This window comes from Emys orbicularis, chromosome 4 (genome assembly GCF_028017835.1).
Source record: "Emys orbicularis isolate rEmyOrb1 chromosome 4, rEmyOrb1.hap1, whole genome shotgun sequence".
NCBI lineage: Eukaryota > Metazoa > Chordata > Testudines > Emydidae > Emys > Emys orbicularis.
In genome coordinates, this window is record NC_088686.1 from 99923968 (window position 1) to 99940811 (window position 16844).

Below are 16844 nucleotides of genomic sequence, written 5' to 3' on the forward strand. Positions count from 1 at the left end.
GGGGGGGGCAAGTGGGGCAATTTGCCCCAGGCCCCGGGTATGTCCATGGCTCCCCCCGCCTCCGTCGTCCCCCATCCCCCGGCATCTCAGCCGGTAAGGGGGCGGGGCTGCAAGCTGCGGCCCAGCGGCGGGAACTCAGGCCCCGCTGGAGACACCAGGCGGCTGCAGCGATGTTTGGGAGAGGGGTAAGCGGCATGGTAAGGGGCCAGGGCACCCCCGACCCCATCCCCCACAACCCTGACCCCCAGCTCCGAGCCCAGCCCCTCTGAGCCGGGCACCCCCGACCCCATCCCGCACAGACCTGACCCCCAGCTCCGAGCCTAGCCCCTTTGAGCCGGGCACCCCCCGAGCCCATCCTCCCCACAGCCCTGACCCCCAGCTCCGAGCCCAGCCCCTCTAAGCTGGGCACCCCCCGACCCCATCCCCCACAACCCTGACCCCCAGCTCCGAGCCCAGCCCCTCTGAGCCGGACACCCCCCAACCCCATCCCCCCCCCCACAGCCCTGACCCCCAGCGCCGAGCCCAGCCCCTCTGAGCCGGGTACCCCCCAACCCAGAGCCCAGCTCCCCACCCAGCCCTGGGCAACAGCAGCACCACCCCCAGGCAGCGACAGCCCATTGGCACCAACCATCACCCAGCAACAGCCCATTATGTAATTGCAAATGTATACATACCATTAAAGCATTTAATGTTTTTAAATAATGTATTTAGTGTATTTTCAAATTATTACAAATTAATTTTTGAATCTATTTCACTAGTTATTTTTTACATTTCCAAATACATGTTCCTATAGTATTGCAACTTTTTTTTATGGAATGGGCCCCCAAAATTGCTTTGCCCCAGGCCCCCTGAATTCTCTGGACAGCCCTGCCCAGAGTGTGTGAGGAGCCAGGGAGGGAGGGAAGTGGCGTCCCCTGGAGCCAAGCCCGGGCTGCGGCGGCAGCGAGAGGGGTTCCCGGGGTGTGTGAAGAGGTGAGCGGCCGGCTGGGCTCGTCGGTGCTGAGCAGGTAGCCCCACAGCCAGAGATCCTCGCCTTCCCGCCCGCCGGGGCAGGGCCAGGGCACGGTGAGGCTGAAGAGCAGCAGGTCCGTGGGGCTCTCCAGGTCCTCGGCTGCCAGCATGTCAGGGGTGAGGGCGGTGAGCACAAACTGATCCACCTTGGCCACCAGCAGCGCCGCGAAGCCCAGGGAGGGTGCCGTGTTCTCCGCGCTGCCCCGAAGCCGCACTGCCACCTGGAAGTACTCCCACTCCGCGCCGCCCAGCAGCTCCACCCGCATGGGGACAGAGTCGCGGCTGGGCCAGGGCTCGGCCGCCGTGTGCTGGTAGCGGATCCCACGTTTGGGGGGGAGCCCAGTGCTGGGGTGGCAAGGGGTGCAGGGGGGGAAGAGAGAGCCCGGTGCTGGGGCGGCAGGGGGTGCGGGTGGGGGGGGCACTGGAGGGCTGGGGGGCAGCCAAAAATTTTTTTGCTTGGGGCGGCAAAAAACCTAGAGCCGGCCCTGTGTCTACTTAGACTATGTGGGCAAATGAAATACAGGCTGCCTTATCATGAACCTTGGCTGGCATAGTAGAGCCCCAAATTTAGTTTAGTCCATTTCTAACAGGTACTGTGGGCCAGATTTATCCATTTTGTAGCTCCAATGAAGTCAGTGCTGTTATACCAGCGATTAATGTAGCTCAGGATCAGAAAATAGTTAACACTTGCATTCAGAAACAGAGCCTGATAAAGAGACCCCATTTACCTGCCTATCTATAAATACCAAGTTTGTGTAGTTGGTTAGACCCTAAGAACATAAGAATGGCCATACTGGGCCAGACCAGTTGGCCCATCTAGCCCAGTATCCTATCTTCCGACAGTGGCCAGTGCCAGAGGTTTCAGAAGGAGTGAGCAGAACAGGACAATTTATCAAGTGATCCCATCCCTTGTTGTCTAGTCCCAGCTTCTAGCAGTCAGAGGATTGGGGACACCCAGAACATGGGGTTGCATCCCTGACTACCTTGGCTACTAGCCATTGATGGACCTATCCTTCATGAACTTATCTAGTTCTTTTTTGAACCCAGTTATACTTTTGGCCTTTACAGCATCTCCTGGCAACAAGTTTCACAGCTTGACTGTGCATTATGGGATGAAGTACTTCCTTATGGTTGTTTTGAAACTGCTGCCTATTAATTTTATGTGGTGATCCTAATTTGTGTGTTACGTGAAGGAGTAAATAACACACCATTCATGATTTTATAAACCTCTATCATACATACACCCCTAGTGTCCCTTTTCCAACCTGAACAGTCTCAGTCTTTTAATCTCTCCTCATATGGAGGCTGTTCCATATCCCTAATCATTTTTGTTGCCCTTCTCTGTACTTTCCCAATTCTAATATATCTTTCTTGAGATGGGGTGACAAGAACTGCATGCAGTATTCAAGGTGTGGGCACACCATGGATTTATATAGTGGCACTGATATTTTCTGTCGTCTTATCTTTCTCATGGTTCCAACATTCTATTAGCTTTTTTGACTGCTGCTGCACATTGAGCAGATGTTTTCAGAGAACTATTTACGATGACTCCAAGATCTCTTTCTTGAGTGGTAACAGATAATTTAGATCCCATCATTTTGTATGTAGAGTTGGGATTATGTTTTCCAATGTGCAGTACTTTACATCTATCAACATTGAATTTCATCTGCCAATTTGCTGACCAGTCACCAAGTTCTGTGAGGTCCCTTTGTAACCCTTTGCAATCTGCTTTGGACTTAACTATCCTGAGTAATTTTGTATCATCTGCAATTTTTGCCACCTCACTGTTTACCCCTTTTTCCAGATCGTTTATGAATATGTTGAACAGCACTGGTTCCAATACAGATCCCTGGGGGACACCACTATTTACCTCTCTCCATTCTAAAAACCCACCATTTATTTCTATCCTTTGTTTCCTGTCTTTTACTGATCCATGACAGGACCTTCCCTCTTATCCCTGACTACCTACTTTGCTTCAGTGAGGGACCTTGTCATGGGCTTTCTGAAAGTCCAAGTACACTGTATCTACTGGACCAATCTTGTCCAAGTTTGTTGATCCTCAGAGGGTTCTAATAGATTGGTGAGGCATGATTTTCTTTTACAAAACTATGTTGACTCTTTCCCAGCATATCATGTTCATCTACATGTCTGATAATTTTGTTTTTTATTATAATTTCAACCAGTTTGCTGGTATTGAAGTGAGGCTTTACTAGCCTGTAATTGCCAGGATCACCTCTGAAGCCTTTTAAAAAAATCAGCACATATTGCTATCTGCCAGTCATCTGGTACAGAGACGGATTTAAGCGACAGGTTACATACCACAGGTAGTAGTTCTGCAATTTTATATCTGAGTTCTTTCAGAACTCTAGGGTGAATATCATCTGGTCCTTTTTAATTAATAAATTTGTTCCAAAACCTCCTCTACTGCCACCTCAATCTGAGACAGCTCCTCAGATTTGTCACCTAAAAAGAATGGTTCAGGTATGGGAATCTCACTCATGTCCTCTTCAGTAAAGACTAATGCAAAGAATTCACTTAGCTTCTCTGCAATGGCCTTATCTTGCTTAAGTGATCCTTTGGCACCTCGATCATCCAGTGGCCCCACAGCTTGTTTGCCAGGCTTCTTGCTTCTGATGTACTTTTAAAAGAATTGCTGCTAGTTTTTCTGTCTTTTGCAAGTTTCTCTGAAAGTTCTTTTTTTGGCCTGCCTAATTACACTGGACTGGCCATAGTTTATGTTCCTTTATAGTTTCCTTAGTAGGATTTAACTTCCAATTTTTAACGGGTGTCTTTTTGTCTCTAACCACCTCTTTTAGCCTGTTATTTAGCCACAGTGGCACTTTTTTGATCTCCCACTGTTTTTATTATTTGGGGTATACAGATAGTTTGAGCCTCTATTATGGTGTTTTTATTTAGTTTCCATGAGGCTTGCAGGCATTTCACTTTTGTGATTGTACCTATTAATTTCCATTTAACTAGCGTTCTCATTTTTGTGTAGTTCCCTTTTTTAAAGTTAAATATTACTGTGGTGTGGTTTTTTGGTATGCCCCCCACCACCACCACCACACACACAAGGATGTTAAATTTAATTACATTGTGGTTGCTATTAAGTGGTTCAGTTATATTCACCTCTTGGACCAAATCCTGTGAACCACTTAGGACTAAATCAAGAATTATCTCTCCCCTTGTGGATTCCAGGACTAGCTGCTCCAAAAAGCAATCATTAATGGTGGCTAGAAAATGTATCTCTGCATCCCATTGTGAGATGCCATGTTCCCTGTCAAAATAAGGATAGTTGAAAATCCCCATTATTATTATGTTTTCTGTGTGTGTGGCCTCTCTAGTCTCTCTGAGCATTTCACAATCATCCCCACCATCCTGGTCAGTAGTATATTCCTACTGCTATATTCTTATTATTCAAGTACAGTAACTCCTCACTTAAAGTCGTCCCGGTTAACATGTTATGTTACTGATCAATTAGGGAACATGCTCGTTTAAAGTTGTGCAATGCTCCCTTCTAACGTCGTTTGGCAGCCGTCTGCTTTGTCTACTGCTTGCAGGAAGAGCAGCCCGTTGCAGCTAGCTGGTGGGGGCTTGGAACCAGGGTGGACCGGCAGCCCCCCATCAGCTCCCCGCTCCCCCAAGTTCCCTGTGCAGCAGCTGCCTGCAGTTCAGCTGTCCGTCCCCCCACTGCCATGTGCTGCTCCCAGGGCCGGCTCCAGGGTTTTGGCCGTCCCAAGCAGCCCCCCCCCCCCCCAAAAAAAGCCGCGATCGCGATCTGCGGCGGCAATTCGGCGGGAGGTCCTTCGCTCCGAGCGGGAGTGAGGGACCGTCCGCCGAATTGCTGCCGAATAGCTGGACGTGCCGCCCCTCTCCGGAGCGGCCGCCCCAAGCACCTGCTTGCTAGGCTGGTGCCTGGAGCCGGCCCTGGCTGCTCCTGCCCTCTGCCTTGGAGCTGCTCCCCGAGACTCCTGCTTGCTGTGCGGGGGGGAGGGAAGGAAGAGGGGGGCTAATGTCAGGGTGTCCCCCTCCCCCCCCACTCCTGCACCCCGCTTACCCCATCTTCCATAGTGCAGGAGGGACACACCAGGGCTCAGGACAGAGAGAGCTTGGAGCAGCTGCAGTCTCAGCAAGCTGATCTAATTAACAAGGCAGTGTACTTAAAGGGGAAATGTGCATATCTCTCTCTCTCACACCCTCCATTCCTGCTGCCTTGTAGAGTGAGAGAGTTAACCCTTGAGGGCTCAGCCAATTGCTAGTTCATCATTTAGCAGTAAGGGAAATATCCCACCCTCTGACTCCTCCACCTCAACCTAGCTTCACAATCATCATCACTGTGTACCAGTATTAAATTGTTTGTTTAAAACTTATACTGTGTGTGTGTGTGTATATATATTTTTTTTTCACCAGACAAAAGACTATATTATATATATATATATATATATATATAATATAGTCTTTTGTCTGGTGAAAAAAATTTCCCTGGAACCTAACCCCCTCATTTACATTAATTCTTATGTGGAAATTGGATTCGCTTAACATCGTTTTGCTTAAAGTCGCATTTTTCAGGAACATAATTATAACATTAAGGGAGGACTTACTGTATGGAATTTCTATCCATAAAGATTCTATGATACTGTTTGATTCATTGAAGATTTTTTGAAATCTTTCACATATAGTGCCACTCGCATACCCTCATCTAGCTAAATACAGAACATGCATATGAAATATTACGTGCATTACTAATGGGAGTGAAATGTATCTTAATTACTAATACCACTAAAATCAATACTGAGGGATTAAGCACTTTCATGGAGAGTGGCAATTTAATCAAACGCTTTATGGAGGAAATTTGTTGTTCACATGAATTACAATTCATTGTAAAAGTTTGTGTCCAAGGACTCTAGACTATTTCTCAAAGGAATAATTTAAAACTTAGGCTTAATTTGCTCTACTGCTAGTAGAGCTCCTGTTAACTGCTAGACCAAAGAATTGGCAACCCTGGTTAGTTGATTTAGACTTAAGAAGGACTTGAACCAAAAACTGGATCCTAATACCTCAGAATTTTGGCAACCTTTGAAATGTGAATCCAAACTTGGCAACTGGACAAATTGTTGTTAATGAGCTGAACCAAAGTTCTAAATCCAAATACTCCTCACCTTTGGGTTATTAGAAATCTGGATCTGAATTCAGCTCTATGTTAGACTAAAGCTAGCTGCCTTGTTTAGCTGCAGTTCATTGCTATAATGAGGCAGACAGCATCATTACAGCAACAAACTGTAGCTGAACAAGGCAAATAGCTTTTTCCAAAGCTATAGCATTAGAAATGGAGGTTTGTGCTTACTGCACCATCAAAATAAATGGCAGTTTTGCAGTTTAATTCAGTGACAGCAGGATTGAGCTCTAAATGTCTCACTGACTAATCAGCATCAGTGGTAGTAGCCACTTTTGAAATTGGTAAAAGTTTAGTATTTATATTCCATGAGAATGAACCCATGAATGTGTGGGACATAAGTAATGTCCCTGTAGAATCAGAAGGTACTGCAGGTTTCTGTAGATGAACATGACCAACAGGAATCAGAATCTGGAATAACCTGTTGCCTGTAGTCACAATAAAAAAAAAAGTATTGCTTTTTAAAGGTAATCGGCTAAAACGATGTTGTCAACTCAACCAAAGAGTTATTCCCTATATGTGTCACTGTTATGTCCTCATCTCAGCAATCTCTGTAGTGAAGGCCATCTTCAGTAAGTGGTTCACAGAGATCCAGATAATCCAGTATTTGCTCTAATTTAAAATGAAGCTGCTTCATCCCATGCGCACATCAGTTTTGTGTTCCAATTTGGCAAAAATCTGACCCGTTGAGATTTATTTGCTCCAGTGCTCACAGAAAGTGAATTATAAACTCGCATGCTTCAGCTAGATAGAGGTGATATATTTTATACACCTCAGATTGTCAGGTTTTCCCACAATCTTTGCCCATGCTTTGGTACAGAGGCAATTAAACAAATCAAAGATCTGATAACACGCATCAAAGCTGGGACCGCACCTGCAAATATTTTGGGTCATTGACTCTGGTGATAACAGAAAATTACAAACCAGTAAATGCTTGAATTCTGTGTAGCATATGTTTCCTGGGATGGGACTACCGAAGGCAGCTGGAGACAGGGTTTGTAGGATCTCTTCCCAGAACCCTGGAACAGACACCATTAAGAAAGCTAAATATTGGACTGTACCCTTCTCAACTAGAACCATATATGCACATGTAATTTGTTTTTTGTGTTTTTGTAAAAGAGATGAGGGAAAATAACATTCAAACTCTTCACCCAGCTAGTAAATCTTACCATAACAAATTTTTCAAGGAACAATGGGCCTGATTTTCAGAGATGCTGTGAATCTGCACCTTTCATTTACTGCAGGTTAACAGAAACCTGCATTCTCCTGCAAAAGCCTTCAATTAGGGCCCAGTTTTGCAAGGATCACTATTCCATGTGTGGCTTCTCCCTCCACCAGCCCAACTCCCATGACAAACATACTGAGGGAGGTTGAGTCCCATAAAAAAAAACACCCCACATCCATGATCAAACAACAAATCAAAGGAGCAATTTTAGATAAATTCAGCAAAGGCACTTACATTTAAATGTAATTAATTATCAGCACCCTGGACTCTAGCATTCACTCAGCAAGGCTGAACCATGTGTGACTGTAAATTGGTGTGCAGCAAGCTATTGTACATTGCTTTTTGATTACTGAGAGCCAGTTTCTAAAAGCCTTACTCTTGTTGGGTAGCACTGACTCGCAAGAGTAGCCCCACCCAGCACAATGGGACTTCCTCTGTGAGTTGGTGCTACTCACTGCGTGTGGGGTTTGCAGAGTATATAAAATGATTCTCTCAGATATCACAACACAAGTCTCACACTAAAGAAAAGCTAAAAAAGAAACCTATTGTGTACAAATGGCATACAGTAAATGCAAACTCTAAAGGATGACTGTATATTACAGCTAGTGGTTCTCAACCTGGGGTACATGTACCCCTGGGGGTTCGCAGAGGTCTTCTAGGGGGTACATCAACTCATTTAGGTGTTTGCCTAGTTTTACACCAGGCTACATAAAAAGCACTAGCGAAGTCAGTACAAACTAAAATTTCATACATACAATGACTTGTTTATACTGCTCTATATACTGTACATTGACATATAAGTACAATATTTATATTCCAGTTGATTTATTTTATAATTATATGGTGAAGGTAAGCATTTTTTTCAGTAACAGAGTACTGTGACACTGTTGTATTTTTATGTCTGATTTTGTAAGCAAGTCGTTTTTAAGTGAGGTGAAACTTGGGGGTACACAAGACAAATCAGACTCCTGAAGGGGGCACAGTAGTCTGGAAAGGTTGAGAGCCGCTGTTCTAACAGGTGGTGCTGAGTGTGCTCAACTCCTGATGAAGATTGTGATGGGAGGGGAGAATGTGGACAGAACCTGGCAGAAATATATTTATGTGAGTTTTAAACTATGTAAAAGGTACCCAAAGGCTACAGTAATGCGTACACGATAACTGCTTTAATAAAGTATCAGAGGGGTAGCCGTGTTAGTCTGGATCTGTAAAAAGCGACAAAGAGTCCTGTGGCACCTTATAGACTAACAGACGTATTGGAGCATAAGCTTTCATGGGTGAATACTCACTTTGTCAGATGCATGTAGTGGAAATTTCCAAAGGCAGGTATAAATATGCAGGCAAGAATCAGTCTAGAGATAACGAGGTTAGTTCAATCAGGGAGGATGAGGCCCTCTTCTAGCAGTTGAGGTGTGAACACCAAGGGAGGAGAAACTGCTTTTGTAGTTGGCTAGCCATTCACAGTCTTTGTTTAATCCTGAGCTGATGGTGTCAAATTTGCAAATGAACTGAAGCTCAGCAGTTTCTCTTTGAAGTCTGGTCCTGAAGTTTTTTTTGCTGCAGGATGGCTACCTTTAAATCTGCTATTGTGTGTCCAGGGAGATAGAAGTGTTCTCCTACAGGTTTTTGTATATTGCCATTCCTAATATCTGACTTGTGTCCATTTATCCTTTTACGTAGGGACTGTCCAATTTGGCCGATGTACATAGCAGAGGGGCATTGCTGGCACATGATGGCGTATATTACATTGGTGGACATGCAGGTGAATGAACCGGTGATGTTGTGGCTGATCTGGTTAAGTCTTGATGTTGTTGCTGGTGTAGATATGTGGGCAGAGTTGGCATCGAGGTTTGTTGCATGGATTGGTTCCTGAGTTAGAGTTACTATGGTGCGGTGTGTGGTTGCTGGTGAGCATATGTTTAAGGTTGGCGGGTTGTCTGTGGGTGAGGACTGGCCTGCCTCCCAAGGCCTGTGAAAGTGAGGGATCGTGGTCAAGGATGGGTTGTAGATCACTGATGATGCATTGGAGAGGTTTTAGCTGAGGACTGTAGGTGAGGGCCAGTGGAGTTCTGTTGGTCCTTTCTTGGGCTTGTCTTGCAGCAGGAGGCTTCTGGGTACATTTCTGGCTCTGTTGATTTGTTTCCTTATTTCCTGTGCGGGTATCGTAGTTTTGAGAATGCTTGGTGAAGATCTTGTAGGTGTTGGCCTCTGTCTGAGGGGTTGGAGCAAATGCGGTTTTACCTCAGCAGTTGTCTATAGACGATGGATCGTGTGGTGTGTCCGGGATGGAATCTGGAGGCATGAAGGTAGGCACGGCGGTCGGTGGGTTTTCGGTATAGGGTGGTGGTAATGTGACTGTCACTTATTTGTACTGTGGTGTCTAGGAAGTGGACCTCCCGTGTAGATTGGTCCAAGCTGACGTTGATGGTGGGGTGGAAGCTGTTGAAATCGTGGTGGAATTCTTCCAGAGTCTCCTTTCCATGGGTCCAGATGATGAAGATGTCATCAATGTAGCGTAGGTAGAGAAGGGGCGTGAGTGGATGAAAGCTGAGGAAGCGTTGTTCCAGGTCAGCCATAAAAACGTTGGCATTTTGTGGGGCTATGCGGATGCCCATAGCGGTGCCACTGGTCTGGAGGTATATATTGTCACCAAATTTGAAATAATTGTGCGTGAAGATAAAGTCACAGAGCTCAGCAACCAGTTGTGCTGTGGCATCATCAGGGATACAATATACAAAAACCTGTAGGAGAACACTTCAATCTCTCTGGACACACAATAGCAGATTTAAAGGTAGCCATCCTGCAGCAAAAAAAACTTCAGGACCAGACTTCAAAGAGAAACTGCTGAGCTTCAGTTCATTTGCAAATTTGACACCATCAGCTCAGGATTAAACAAAGACTGTGAATGGCTAGCCAACTACAAAAGCAGTTTCTCCTCCCTTGGTGTTCACACCTCAACTGCTAGAAGAGGGCCTCATCCTCCCTGATTGAACTAACCTCGTTATCTCTAGACTGATTCTTGCCTGCATATTTATACCTGCCTCTGGAAATTTCCACTACATGCATCTGACAAAGTGAGTATTCACCCATGAAAGCTTATGCTCCAATACGTCTGTTAGTCTATAAGGTGCCACAGGACTCTTTGTTGCTTTAATAAAGGCATTGATAATAAACAAAAAGAGAGTAATCCATTCTTTTTAGAAACAATCTCTTTTCCCAATCAGCTCTGATGTAAAATTTGACCTACACTTAAGTGCCATTGGAGAGAAAAAGGCTAGGGAGCCCTGCTTGATATGTTGCACAGCACTCAGCAGTTACTAGTAAATATCACCCTTATGGGTAGTACTGGAGCTTGCTGTCTAAAACATAAAAAATACACTGAAGTGGTGGCTAATATGAGGGAATTGAGCTGTTCCAGACAGCACAGAAGCTTTTAGCGAGATGAGTTTTTCTACAAAATAGAAACATGAAGGTTCAAGTCTTGTTAGAAACAAAACAGCTCTGCTTCTGAGCCCTGGGGCATGTATGCAGAGAACAATGGCTTAATCTCTCAGAGGGGCAGCAACCACACAGGTCTGGCCCTATTGAGCAGGAATATGGAAGAAAACTACTCTGAAGCACAATAGGGGCAAGAGCAGGCTTTTTCTTAACTAAAGTGCCCTAGTGAAATAATCTAATTGATTTTTGTATATGTCTAAAGAGATGGCTTGCTCGAGAGGTCAGTGTATTGTCTTAATGGTAGTGACAATGCACATACCATATGGTGCAAGGCCTAGAATAGACCGAGCTGTATAATTCATAAAAAAAATTAACTAAATAACTCTCATTGCTTTTCAGCATGAGGACACGCTGAAAAGCAATGAGAGAGAAGGAAGCCAAACCCAGGTCCTAGTAGCAAATGTATTTCAAAGTCAGATCACTACTGAATGACTTTTGCAGTCTGTCCGCTTCATTACTGTTTGGAACACGAAAGCCAAATGCAAACAAAGGTGCCATTTTATTATATTCCATAGGAAGTTTACAACAACAACAAAAAAGCTATGAAAAAAATGTAACAGTCATGGCTCCACAAAAGATTGCATTACAGCAAACGGTGCAGTCTCCACCTGAAGGAGGACAAATTGTCTGCCTAAGTTCAATATACATTTCAGCCTGCAACTGCCCCTCCAGCACTCATGTCCCCAATTCAGAGGCAAAAACTCCAGAGCCCAAGCTAATAGTTCCTTATTTTCACGTGTAAAAAAAAAAAAAGTGCTACGGTGCTCGAGGCTGGGGAGAGTTACTGCAGAGGAAGACGACAGACTTTCTGTCCAATTGCTTAGAATTGGAATAAAGATAATTTGAGGGCAAGAGGCAGCTGAAAGGGGAATAGAAATAGTTGGGGAATCAATAAATCCAGGCTTCACTGTGTGAATAAAAACATAATGAAAATGGTAGGGTTGAGGCCTGATGCTCCACCAAGATGCTGAGCATCTTTTTTTGGGGGGGGAGGGAGGGCTCTCGACTCCCAGTGGCAGCATTAGGCCTTTTGACGACTGAGAGCATATGCCTACAAAGCGGATTTCAGGTTTCAGAAGCACACTAGTAGCATAGAGCCCTCATTGCTGAATTAACTCTGTATTTCAATTCATACATGTTGTTATGCTCAATAGCTATTGGAATGTGAACTAAAGCAGCGTTCTGATTTATTTTATTATTTAGGTGTACCTCGAGTCAAGTCAGTCATTTTTCACTAACGCATTCATGATTTTCATCTGTAATCCACACACTGGTGACGTGGCATTAAAGCACAGCTGTCCCTGTGAAATCTGTCCTTTCAGAAGCTGTTCATGTGGGTTTTCTATGCACAAACCTGAGTTCCATGCTCATTTAACATACATAACGAACACCCTGTAATGCAGTGGCTCTCAACCTTTCCAGATTACTTGTACCCCTTTGAGGATTCTGATTTGTCTTGCATATCCCCACGTTTCACCTCACTTAAAAACTAATTGCTTACAAAAATCAGACATAAAAATACAAAAGTGTCACAGCACACTATTACTGGAAAATTGCTTACTTTCTCATTTTTACCATATAATTATAAAATAAATCAATTGGAATCTAAATATTGTACTTATATCTCAGTGTGTAGTATGTAGACCAATAAGTCACTGTATGAAATTTTAGTTTGTACAGACTTCGCTAGTGCTTTTATGTAGCCTTTGTAAAATTAGGCAAATATCTAGATGAGCTGATATACCCCCAGAAAACCTCTGCATACTCCTGGTTGGGAACCACTGCATTAGGAGGCACTCAGGCCCAGATTCTCAAAGGTATTTAGGCATCCAACTCCCATGGAAAATCTGAGCTTCAGTGCCCTGAAGGATTGGACCCCTTAAGACTAAATCATTTCATGCATCCTTTTTATTTGTATTGTAACGTCCGCTCTTATCTTAGACGTTGAAGATAGTGAGCTTCCCCTTGTCAGAATAGGCCCACTTTTTTAATGTGAAAATGGCCGTTTAATTGAAACCCTTCATGAAGGGCCTGATCCAAACCCCATTACACTCAATAGAAAGATTCTTGTTGATTTCATTCAGCTTTGGATTGGGGCCAAAGTGACAATTGGGGTGGGAGAGAGGAGCAAATGGCACGAAATTAAATTTGGACCAATTGCGTGTGCTGTTTCATACAACCAAAGTTATGAATTTCAAACAGTTGTAGTGCTAAGAGAGGTCTAATCTCCCAGGGGACAGCCACATGGAACTGCCATTATTACGATTAATGGGAATCACACTTGTGCAGCAGTGGAGGCATATTAAGGCTGAATGCCAAGCACAGCAAACAGTGAGAATTGAATCTGAAATTCCCATCTAAACCTTTCAGAAAGGATTTATGGGAGCCCCTGATTTGAATTTTGTAGATTATACTACAAATGGTCTCCCTTATTCAAGCCTAACCACATTTAAACTTCAGAGCTGTCAAACCTAATTATGTACCTTATTTGCCTCTCCCAAGAAAAAGGTTTTAACTGACGTTCATTTCTCAGAAAAAAAAAAGTGCTTATTCTGTATGACTGGAGTGAGCAGCAGTTATATGGACACACCCCGGCACCTGCCTGAATGGTGTGGAGTCTTGTTCCAAATGGCATATGTTATTGCTGAACAGCCTTCCCTGGGTAACACACCTCAGCATTTCTATCACATTTCTGTTAAAATCCTTGAGGTTATTATGGTGGACATCTGTGGTACATCTGAAGTGAGGTTCTTACCCACGAAAGCTTATGCTCCCAATACTTCTGTTAGTCTTAAAGGTGCCACAGGACCCTCTGTTGATCTGTGGTACTGCAACTTTATAACGTGAAGCCCAACACAGGCTTCAGCAAAATGAATGAGAAAAAACAAAATGTGAGTTTTAAAAAAAATAATCATACTAGATTTTTGTCCTCTATTGTAAACAAATACTTGACATGTCTAGGAGCAGTTTCTGTACCTTAGCTGCATTAACCTGGGGCTGTTGGCTTACACTCCAATCTTTGATTTTCAGACACCACCACTGGAAGCTAGCCTGCGTGCATGAGAGAAACTTTTTCTTCAGGTCACTGTGCTAATTACCCTGTAAACCTTGGAAGAATGGCATTAATACATCACAATTATCATTGTTAAACCAAGGAGAGGAACAAATTGCACCCAGAATTGAAGGAAAACTAGTAATTTGTCATCTATCTACAATTAATCCCCTGGTGACTCTAACCCTAGCGATTTGGGGTCTGATCCTGCTCCCAGGGAAGTCAAAGAGAGCAGAATTAGGCCTTTAATTTGGAATATACAGGCTGCAAACTGAATACAGAACTGACACTGCACGTAAACTACATGTGATTAATTATGATGTCAATAGATAGCCTAGGCATCATTTATAAATAACATTCTAGACCTGGAGATCTGTCAAGTACGGGGTCAGTTCGTTGGCTCTGTTAGAGCAGCTAGATGCTGCTCCAGTAGCACAAAGGAGCGATGAAGCCCGAACAGGGAGGGCCTGGGTAGTACAGATCCGTCTTGCTGGCTCTCCAGCATCCAGTTTAAGCGGAATGGCCAGACTGCTGCTGTATTCCCTCCCCAGCTACTGGAACAGACGCCTTGGGGCTGCTCTAAGGGCTATGGCTTCACTGACACTTTACAGCGCTGCAACTTTCTCGCTCAGGGGTGTGAAAAAACACCCCCCTGAGCACTGCAAGTTTCAGCGCTGTAAAGTGCCAGTGTAGACAGTGCACCAGCCCTAAAAGCTATCCCCCTCATGGAAGTGGGTTTTTTATAGCACTGGGAGAGCTCTCTCCCAGCACTATGCTGCGACTACACAGCCACGTTAAAGCGCTTTAACGTTGCTAGTGAAGGCGTGCCCGGAATTGCATCAAGGGCTGAACTAGCCCCTGGCTCGCCCCAGGATTAAGGATCCATAAAGGTGGTGTAAAGCCACCTTCTCTCCCCAATCTAACACTACAGTGCACCCCAGTCTGGCCTCTTCCACAGTAAATAACCATTCAAAGATGGACTTTTGATTGCTAGCCTAACATGAAATATCACACATTAAAGACTTGGCATTAATCAAAACTGGTTTTCCTTTTTTTTTTTTCCAAGGGAGGTCCAATCCAGAACAGAAAATCCAAGCGTTGCCTGGAGTTACAGGAAAACAGTGACAATGAATTTGGATTTCAGCTGGTCCTTCAGAAATGCACTGGCCAACGCTGGTCTATAACAAATGTCCTGAAAAGCTTGTCATCATAACTGATTCTAAGAAACTCTTAATTCAGTCCTTTTGCTACTGTGTAGCAAATGTTGCAATGTTGCCTGCTGTACTGTATCTTTTCTTTCCCTCCTCTCCCCCTCCCCCTTTGATTCTTTTTTGCGAGTGTGTGGAAATCAGGTTTGTGGGCTGAAAATACGGACTTTTTTCATAATGACATTTTCATGGCATTTATAGAGATGCTGAATGACAGGTGATGGTAGGCTATCCTAAAATATTTTGCAAATGTAAATAGGGAACAAATGGAGAATATTTATAACTCTGACAATAAAATTTTATTGATTTAAAAAAAAAACAGTTCCACTGCCTCTGTCTCTTTTGGGGATCACTGTGAAAACAAGTCAGTCTGAAGGTTTTCATTGGTTAGGGCCTCATCCTGGCAAGAGGCTGAGCACCTCCAACTCCAAGGATGAAATCCTGGCCCCACTGAAGTCAATGGGCGCTTTGCCAGTGGGGCTGGGATTTCACCCCTAATGACTTATCGAGAGTGACGGATTCTCAGTGCCACACTGGATCCGATCCTGCCAAGGTCACAGGGGGATGCAGTAGGCCCCATCCAGTGGTTATGAAGCAAGTAAAGCTGGGTTCTTATGAAATCGACTTTACAAAACCAAAAAGCAGCCTTACATCAAAGTGTTCATTTTAATTTAAAAGTCAGTATATGATACTTTTGCACTGCAACAGGGTGGCGGGGAAGGAGACATGTTGTTCTGTATTCAAAATGTACATCACTACTAAGGTGACACCAGTATCATAAACATTAATGATTATGGCTTATGGTTTCTCTGGGTAAATGAAATAATGGCTGGAGACTTATGGGATTACTTATAAACTGGACTGCGAGTCAAACAGTTTGTATCCACCAAAACGACGAGGAGTCCGGTGGCATCTTAAAGACTAACCGATTTATTTTGGTAAAAACCCCACTTCTTCAGATGCATGGAGTGAAAATTACAGATGTAGGCATTATTGCACATGAAGAGAAGGGGGTTACCTTACAAAAAAATGCCAGTTGCTTTCTACTTCCCCACTAACTGCTGGTTTTATCAATTGGTTTTTGATAAACGTGCTGCTCTCTGGCTAACCTGTCCTTCCAGAAAATGTCTCCCCCCAAAAGGTGTGAATTTGCCTTTTTCTTACTGCATGCACACTAAATGACGTGTGAAGTGTACTTCAGCCTGTAGCACTTGGGCAGTCACATCAGTGTTGTGTGGGGGAGGCAGAGGAGAGGGCTATTTGTTGGCATTAGTTGGGAACTCACTGAGTGATCACTGATTTTTGTTTCCTTTTGGTTTTATATAGAGGTGAATTACCTCTCCTTTATTATTCTATTTGCTCCCTTTTTATTATATTGTTTGCTACTTTAAGTGGCAATCAGAACCTCTCCTGAAGATTATAATGTGCCAAACTGCCTCCTACAGACTGACTTCACATTCAGAGCCACACTATTCTTAGTATCATTGTTCTTAATAGCTGTTTAATAAGTCTCAGCAGTTTAATTATGTAAGAGTATCTCTCTGCTAAATATAGTTACCACACAGTGGTGGCTAGGCATGCAGCAGAATCTTTCATCTAAGTACGGGGACAGGTGAAGGTACCACTGATATCTATGATAACAATCGGTGAAAGTTGACTATACCGCCTATATTCTGTGGG

The 16844-nt window shown here is 44.1% G+C and overlaps 1 protein-coding gene across 2 annotated transcripts in view; it reads left to right on the forward strand.

Annotated features, from left to right (window-relative positions):
* Nucleotides 1-15169, forward strand: part of GALNT18 (polypeptide N-acetylgalactosaminyltransferase 18) — a 432615-nt gene extending 417446 nt beyond the window's left edge. For both annotated transcript variants that reach the window (XM_065403832.1, XM_065403833.1), the window contains one exon: nt 15023-15169. In XM_065403832.1, coding sequence (XP_065259904.1) covers nt 15023-15169 — 147 coding nt within the window. The remainder of the gene's footprint in view (nt 1-15022) is intronic.
* Nucleotides 15170-16844: the final 1675 nt, after the last annotated feature.